The 9,304-nt window shown below is 34.5% G+C and overlaps 1 protein-coding gene across 1 annotated transcript; it reads right to left on the bottom strand.

The window, feature by feature from the left end:
- Positions 1-7,120: 7,120 nt before the first annotated feature.
- Positions 7,121-8,972, bottom strand: LOC114186083 (cytochrome P450 83B1-like). The gene is made up of 2 exons (XM_028074096.1): positions 8,052-8,972; positions 7,121-7,920 (listed from the first exon to the last, which is right to left on the bottom strand). The coding sequence occupies exons 1-2, from the start codon at positions 8,946-8,948 to the stop codon at positions 7,312-7,314; spliced, it is 1,506 nt and encodes a 501-aa protein (XP_027929897.1). The 5' UTR covers positions 8,949-8,972; the 3' UTR covers positions 7,121-7,311.
- Positions 8,973-9,304: the final 332 nt, after the last annotated feature.

Genomic DNA, 9,304 nt, shown 5'->3' with positions numbered 1-9,304 from the left:
TCCCTTTCACCAACCCATCTTTGATTGCTTCAGCACAACAATACCACCTTCTTCCACCACCGCCTCTTTTGCCTTTTTAATCCCCGCCAAGTTGTTCAGTACCACCATCGCCTTGTCTGGCATCCTCTTCCTTTCTCCACCATTAGTGCCACTAGCGACTTCACTATCCTCGCGGCTGAAGAAGATCCTCCTTGCACCTTCATGGAGAAACTCTTCCATTGGAGAAAACCTAGGCAAGACTCTAGAGGAGGAGAAGGTGGTAAGCCTCTAGAGCTCTCTCAACATATCATTGCTGCAAGTGGAGAATGAGTGGATCGCTAAAGAATGGATCGTTTGTATCGTGAATGAGTGGAAGAAGGAATGGAAATAGAAGAATAAAAGGAAGGACGCGAATTTCAAATTGTGAAACTAAATAATTTAATTAATTACAATATATTATTATATTATTATTTATTGTTATTAATCAAATAATAAAATTTAAAATAAAAATATCTCATGAAAAAATTGGAAAAAAATAATCAATCATAATATAATTGTAACATCCCAATTTTAGTAATTTCGAAAAAAACTAATAAAATAGGATTGTTTCATTATAGTAATCAAAACAAAAGATCCAATGTATAAAGTATATTAATACAATCCTAGAACAGATATGACCATAAAGGTATAACGTTTATACAAACCAACTAAAAAGCAATTCTAATTCTAAGCATGAACCACTCACTTACAACAACTCCCACAAAAACCTTCCACCACCTTAAAAGATGGCTCCTCATCCTCTAGAGGTGCCTTTGACACTACAACCACATTTGCTTCCACCGAATAGGTGATCATCGCAAAAGAAGAAAAAACAACATAGAAACACAAAAGAAGGGTAAGCTAATGTGCAAAAGATATAATAATACATATTTATATTTAAATCATGCCAAATACTTACAAACATGTTATAAAACATAACTCTGATATATAATCACACAAGAAGTTGACACTAAACTCAATTATTCGGATACATGCATCTGGCATCGGATCTCCTAGCAGCCTGCACCTACTGATGGTTCCCAAACTCTGCAGAGTTTGGCCTCAAGGGGTTATCACCTAACCATCAACAAGGTAAATCCCCTTCACGCCTAGGACTTGATCCAGTCCAGTGGCTAGGATCTCCTTCATATCTTCACCACATAATCTACTTTGCTCTACTTGAGCTTTAGTAGTTATTATAGAAAGGATACTAATCCAATAATGAATCCTTATGCTGATGCATACACTAAAGCCTCCACACAGAATTTCTCCATGAAATTCTTTAAACATCATAACTTGGCATGCTCACACAACATTTCATACCAATTATCATTTTATATACCCATAATAACATTTTTATCTCAATTTATAGCAATAAGGACTATAGAATCAAGTTCAAGTATACACAAAATATCCAAAGTAACCAAACTAGCAAAAACAGGAAAATAGAGCAATTGGCACTATACATGAAATACATCCAAATGATGAAAACCATTTCTCTAATCACAGACTTAAAAACAAAGATCCCACCGTTCAAAATGAAGATCAACATGTCTAAGATCAGCTGTCAAAATTTCAGCTTAATCCGACGGTTAATGAAGCGAGAATCTTCATTTTACCAATAAGACGCAATGTTGAAAACTGGGTAGCGCTCAACACTAGAAAGTGACGCCCAACGCTGATCAATTTTCAAAACCAGCGCTTAGTGCCACCTGGCCAACGCTCAGCGCCAATCGATTCACAAAAACAAGCGCTTAGCATTGCCACGTGAGGCTTAGCGTTGTATCAGATATCAACAACATCAAATTAAGGTTTTTGAGCAATATGGATTTGTTTCATTACTCCACTTGGTACTTCTACTACTGACAGTGGTCAAAAAGAGTTTTAAATTATAGTAGGTCCACCAATTAGATTCATGATCCAACAACTCCATCTTTCTCAGATACCCCCAATTCAAACAATATAATCAATTTCAATTCAATCATTTAAAAGATCAACATACCACAATCACAAGCATTAATAATTCATCATAGTATATCAAATACTTCACAATCATACGAGATATGACTCACTAATCTAAAAGCTATTAGTTTCCTTTACTTGTTATCTTGCTTAGGTCGCTCTATAAATGTCAAACGCCTCTAACTCCATAAGATGCTCTATCTACACATAGAAACATCACAAGAATGATAAGGATATATCATTATGACCACTGATCAGCAGAGACTCAATCATGTGGTACTCATTATGTCCCTTAGTAAGTTTGACGATATGGATTGGGTGGTGTTATGTTGCGAAGGGAGATGTCATTTGTCTAGATGTGGTTGTCTAGCATTAAATGAAAGTGAGGGATTTGATTTTGATTAATTAAAACACTTTGATTTATATAGTTAGAGGTTGACATTGCTAAATTTTCTTTGCTTTCAATTAGATTTAATTAACTTTTTTCAAAATTCACATGTTTACAAAATTTTGACACAATATATTTTGTATTATTTGCAGCTTGAAAATAGTGAAGAGAATCTTGCAAGAATAAAACTTGTGTTATATAGTAAAAAAACATTTTTTTTAAATGTGTAGTTTGAACACTATCATTCAAATATATATGTGTGAAAGTTATTTGTTCTTATTCGATTATATTTATTTTGTCTATTAATATATTTTTAAAGTGGTTGTCCACACTTAAAGTTGTGGAATGTTGTGGTTTGGAAGACATAAATAATAATTATATTGTTTTCATATTGAATTTCTGTATGAGTAATATATGCAAAATTAAAACAATATTTCACATCAAACAATAGTTTTATAAACGTGACTTAAATTTAAAGGCAATAAATATACGGTAGAAATATAAATCACTTCAAAAAGAAGGTGGAAGGAAAAACATGCGTGTTGTTGTCATGACTTTAATAAACTATTTTAAATTTGTTCTTTTACTCAAATCCGTTGCCTATTACAAGTAATGATGATGCTTAGACTATGGCTGAAAAACTATTTTCTAAACCTCATGGGTTTTCTATTTTAGACCGTGATTTTTTTGTTCATTAAGTTAAGTGATATTTATCTTAAGATTTAATTGAGAAACCTAATGCAAAAAAATATTAATTTATCTCTTTTACTCATATTCAAAACAAAAACTCGAGACATCAGATTACACATCTAGACAAGGCTGACATAATTTTAAAATTATACTATTTCGATAATTTTGAAGATAAAATTGTACCATTTTTATGTTTTTACCGAAAAACTATTGTCAAAAAAATTTAGGTTTTATATTTTGGGTCATGTTAACTGGTGGACATTAGTTAAGAATAACTAGTATGCATTGAATTTTACAAAAAATTATAGTCACCTATAATATTAAAATAATTATGACTTAATAATCATTAGTGCACTTTTATTTTATTTACAAGACAAAAATGTTCATAAATGTTATACAACTGTATTTAATATTTGGGTTGAATATGTTTTTTATCTTTTAACTTGTAAAAATTGGAATTAGTCCATCTTGTTTTGAAAATCTTGAACCAATCTAGTCTTTCAACTTTGTAAATACATGAATTTAGTCCTTTTAACCAAATTTTATTAAGTTGATTTAACGTTGTAAACACATTTTATTATAGTATTTTAGTTTGTTTACACCGCTTGACATATTTTTATTTTAATGTTGGTTGAGAAATGTATTTGAAACATTAAATAAACTTAAAAAAATTTGGTTTAAAAGACTGAATTCACGCATTTCTAAAGATAAGGGACTAAATTGGTTCAAAATTTCCAAAAGGACTAATTCCAATTTTCACTAAAAGTTGAAGGACCAAAAATATATTTTTGTAAGACCCGAGAAATTTAAATAATTAATTAATAAATGCGGGTAATAGGAGCCTTTAAGGCATTTAATGCGGTGTGCTATAATGTGGAAATGTACTAGCTTAAGTGGTTAAGAGTATTTAATTATGTGAGAGGACTTAGGTTCAAGTCTTATGTATGTCAATTGTATGTTATTTTGACTTGTGCATTATTTTTATGATATATTTGAATGTGAGTCGTGATAATGTAATCCTAAAATTATAGAAATTATCATGAAACAAGATTTGTTGAATTGGTTATGCACTTGCTTTGTGATTGAGTGGTTATGAGTTAAAACCTAGCTAAGAACAAAATTAAACTCTCTTTTTTGGCATTCGGTAGAGGTTTTTCAAAAGAATTGTGCTGCTTTGGAGAGAAGAATTAAGGTTGAAAACTAATATTGGAGTGGAAGCAAAGGTTGAGAGAATTTTGGGTTAGAGACACACATCAAATTCGAATTTGGAGCAAGGAAACCAGGTAAGGGGAGTTGTTTTGTATGATTTGTGGTATAACATGATTGAATCCAGGTAAGTGCATGTGCCGCCCGGCTACACATCTTGTCTGGCCTAATTTTATGGGTTCTGGTATGAACCACCTGGCGGTGAGGGAGAAACCGCCAGGCGATATGCAATGGCTGGTTGCAGTCTTTTCGTTTTTGGTGAAATTGTGTGTGAAAGATTCTCTATTGGATGGCTATATTCATGTATTTACTTGAGAATGATATTTTGCTACTACTATGCTGATTATGTATGAATTTGGGACTTACAGATATGAGAAGATTCATGCTATTATGATTGAATGAACTTGAATCATTGGGAATAAGTGTAATCTATGACGGGTTAGGGATTTTTGATGACATTGATTGTGTACGTATGAGGAAATTGAGAAATTTTTGAGATACTGTCGTGCCTGAAGATGATGGGAGAGAATGTCAAAACATAGAATTACAGGTGCTGGAAAACCTTGGGGTTGCTTAACCTAGCGCTAATGTGCCGCCTGGCGGCATCTTATTGGCTGTCAGGCGATGAGGGTGCGGGATTACCATTATGGGCATTTTCTTGGAGTGTTGGGCAGTGAGAGAAATAAAGATGAGATTAAAAGGGTGTATTAAGAATTGTAAGTATGGGGCTCCAAATGAAATAGGGGGTATTTACCATCTAAAATAAAGGATGAGAATGAGAGGAAGAAATCACATAAGGAAAATTAGGGCGAGGTTTAGCAACATGGTGGTTAAATGGTCCAATTAGTGGGAGGTGAGAATTCAAAGGGGGAGACATTAGGAAACTGTTGAGAGTTAAAATACTGCAGGGTACGGACGTATGAATCGTGAGTGCTTAGTGAGGCAGTGATATGTGAATTGAAAAGTGACTAAGTGTTGGTTGATATGAAAATGGATGAATCAATAGGCATAAGCTAAGGATGGACATATTTTGGGTGTGGTAAATAGAAATAAGTTAATAATGTCAATTTCTAGAATTTGATTTGTACTAAGTGGATGAAAAATGTCAATACATATGGCCATCCGTGTGGAATTATATGAAAGGTATCTAAGACTATGGGAAGGAATGTTTTATTCATTACAGTGCAGTATACTTGGAATGTCTAACTTAAGATATTGGATTGTTGGTCATTACCATAGGCATGGATATAATTACTATATTATGATAAAGCCATTCACAACTTAGAAACCTTGAATAGATGGATTGACAATTGTAAAGTATAGGTGCATGAAAATATGAGAGTTGCAAACTACCCCTAATGGAACCTTGATAGAGGAGTGTCTATTTGAATCTTTGGTAGTGGATTATACTGCAAGTCAGACTATGTGAGGTGCTAAAACTAGTAGATTTCTGCTACTGGTATGACGCTTGGCGGCACGGGTGTGTGGTCAAGCGATAAGAGTACCAAGGGGTTACTGTCACGCGTGCGCCTGGCGGCAGGGTGTGGCCTGCTAGACGATAGACTTCCAACAGAGGGTTCGCAATGACTTGGTGCCTGGCAGCAGAGGCGTTCCGCCAGGCGGTCTGGGCAAATTTTGCCTGGCAACGCTTAGGCTGCGCCAGGCGATAATGCTGTTGTCCATGGCTTGTTTGTGTGTTGTTTTACGCAATGATGCTATACTTAGATCAGAAGATGTTGTGCCATGAGCGTGTAGGTTCATGGATAGTGGTGAACATGTGATGATATGAGCGGAGAGGTTCGTATGTTCTGTGCTCACACTTGAGAGATGCTGTGTGCGGGGAGGTACGTGGCTGGTGGATAACATGTGTTAGACTACAGGCGGGTAGGTCTGTAGAGCAGAATTATGAGCGAGGAGGTTCGTAGAGTAGGACTACGAGTGGGGAGGTTCGTAGAGGCAGGACCACGAACGGGCAGGTTCGTGTGAGCATCATATTACTGAGTCCAAGGCTAACTATTTGTGTGATTAAATGATGAAAAGCCTTGGGGAGTAAGGTCTTGGCCAAGAACTAAGTAGAATGAATAAGATAGGTGTCTTATTTATATATTCTGTTTATTTATACTTTATTTCTAATTTTATCAGCTCACCCTTTTTGTTTGAAAATTGTAATAACTTTTAGTTTAATTCCATTTGAATTTTGTCGCACTGGATATTAATTTAAATTTTCCTGTGTTTGGGATAATAATATTGAGACATTTTAATTTCATTTTCTATATTTATTTGTTTAATTAAGTAATATTCCTTAGAGATGTTATATATTTAACCTTTAATATTTTATTTAATACACATAAATAAAAAGTTAAAAAATAATTAAATAACTATATCTTAATGTTGTTAAAAATTAAAATATAATCAAATGTAAAAAGTTTAAACTAATATAAAAAATAACATAAAATAGTGTTACACATTTAAAAAATTTACAATCAAATAAATTAAATATGAATGTGAGACTTCACTAAAAAAGATATACTACTTAGATATTTTAAAAGGTATTTTTATCTTTATAAAATTTATTTTATAAATTTATGTTATTTTAATTTATAGAATTAGTTATTCTAACTTTTAATATAAAAATAATAAAATTAATAATATTAAAATAATTTTTTAACAACTAAATCTCGATAACTTTCTGTTAAAAAAATCATCCTCAAAATTTAGATTAATATCATTGTCATATTAATTATACCTTAAACGAGAGCCCTTAAAAGTCAGCATTCTCCTTAGGCCATAACTTTTTGTTGTTGCATTGATTGATATTTATTGTAAGATATAGTTAAGAAACGTACTGCACAGAATATTAATTTAAAAACTGGAGACACCAGATTAAACTATATTACACTGAGACGACAGAAACGATTTATATAGCAAGACAAAGTAGCTACATGTGCATAACTTGTTTGTAACCATTAGCACTGTGATGCAAATTGCGAATCCTCGTAGGACAAGGGTGAGAGAATTTTTCATGTGTTTGTCATGCAAATTCCATATCATTCTCGCTTTTTTGCAACTAGGATGAGAGGGTTTTTCTTATGTTGGACAAGTCCAGGAAGCATATCAGTATCTATGTCGTCCCTTTCCATCCCTTGAGGCATTTCCCAATCAAATGAATGCAGAAGATTAGCAAGCACAAGCTCCATTGTGATAACTCCCATGTGTATGCCTGGGCAAATCCTTCGCCCAACGCCAAATGGAATCAGCTCATAATCATATCCCCTAAAATCTATTTTGCTGTTCAAGAACCTCTCAGGATAAAACTCTTCTGGCTCCTTCCATGTTTCTGGGTCTCTATGCACTGCCCAAGCATTCACATACACCAATGTCTTCTCCGGAATTTCGTACTCTCTGATGCTACACTTTTTAATCGTTTCCCTTTCTACAAGCAGAGGCAGAGGTGGGTATAATCTCATCGTTTCTTTTATAACTGCCTTAAGATAAGGAAGCTTTTCAATATCATTTTCCTCTATAAAATCTTTCCCACCAAACCCATTTTCGATCTCTTCTTGGGCTTTCTTCATCACTCTCGGGTTCTGCATCAGTGCCGTCATAGCCCAAACTACTGCGGCTGCAATTGTGTCTGTCCCGGCTAAAATCATATTCTGATTCACAAAAAATAAGCAAAAATTCACTGTTAGAAAACTCCAACAAATAGTTGTGTATGTGAACTAGAATAAAAATAGAAAAGTTATAGAAGGTGCTTAGAAAAAAACAAGAAGGTTAGAATAATAACCATGATCAAGGGTTTGATGTGAGAAGGAGTGAGATGCATGGAGAAGGAACGGTCATTCTTCAGTTGAAGCAATGCATCGATGAAATCGCCTTCATTGGTAAGTTTCTTCCTTTCAGGATCAAGGTGTTCATCGATGGCGTTCTGATAAAACCCATCCAACAGTTTAAACATTTTCTCGAGACGACCCATCAACCCAGTGAGTTTATCAACCACACCACCAACAAAAGGAATGTAATCTGTGTAGAAAGTTGAAGCTACCAATTCCTGCGCTTCTCTAAGAAGATCATGGAACATGCTTTTCTCGATTCCTTCCTCTTCATACCTTCTTCCCAGAGCAGTTCTCAACACTACAGCGCTTGTGAGACAAGTGAGGAGCTCATGCAAGTTCGTCTCCTTGGAAGAAGAAGCGTGCTCCGATATCTTTTTCACCAAATGGGAAACCTCACATTTTCTGAACGGGGAAAACATTAGAACACGCTTCAGGCTAAGGAAGTGGATGATGGAAATTTTTCTGGTGTGTCTCCAATAATCTCTGTAGGGTGAAAATGCCATGTCTAACCCATTGTAGGAAAGTTTCATTGAGCATAGGAGAGAGGGTCGACCACAGAAGGCAAGGTCGTGGGTTTTCATTACCTCCTTGGCTAATTTTGGTGAGGAGATAACAATGGCTGGCCTTGAACCCAGTTGAAGAGAAAAGATGGGACCATATTTTTTGGAGAGTTCATAGAGCTTCAAACAAAGAGTAGAACTATCGAGTAGATAAAGATTGCCAATGAAAGGAAGACCTCTAGGGCCTGGTGGAAAGGGTGGTTTCTTAGATGTTTTTCGTATTCGTAACACGAATAATAGCAAGATGGGGAAAGCTAAAAGAACAAATGGTAACATGTCATGGTCCATGAACGATTAGAGAGAGAGCAAGAATTTTCGTTGCAGTGGAATGAGATTTACTTCATCAAATGGGTAAATATATATGTGTATGAATTCCCTCGTTCCCTTTTGGTAAAACAATTATGTTCAGTTAATTATTAATGTGGCTAATGTCAATAACATCTGTACGTTGTAGCTTCTTAAGAAAAAACAGAGAAAGAAAAGATATTCTGAGCTTCAATCTGTGGTGAAAAGGCAAAATACTATTAGAGGTTGGTCGTTTATCTACGTTTTTTCGAGATGTTTATGTCATCTTGTTTCCTCGCTGTTTGGCTCTTTTTAATGATTTGACTTTCATGTTTAATTTATGACGTAAAAGGTTTCAT

Source organism: Vigna unguiculata, chromosome 5, assembly GCF_004118075.2.
Source record: "Vigna unguiculata cultivar IT97K-499-35 chromosome 5, ASM411807v1, whole genome shotgun sequence".
In the NCBI taxonomy this organism is placed as follows: Eukaryota; Viridiplantae; Streptophyta; class Magnoliopsida; order Fabales; family Fabaceae; genus Vigna; species Vigna unguiculata.
The sequence above is the reverse complement of the archived record's forward strand: the minus strand, read 5'-3'. Positions and strand labels throughout refer to the sequence as shown.

Coding starts and splice junctions, on each gene's coding strand:
- LOC114186083 (XM_028074096.1), bottom strand. CDS start 8,948: ATGGACCATGACATGTTACCATTTGTTCTTTTAGCTTTCCCCATCTTG. Junction 7,921..8,051: donor ACATCAAACCCTTGATCATG/GTTATTATTCTA, acceptor TTTGTGAATCAG/AATATGATTTTAGCCGGGAC.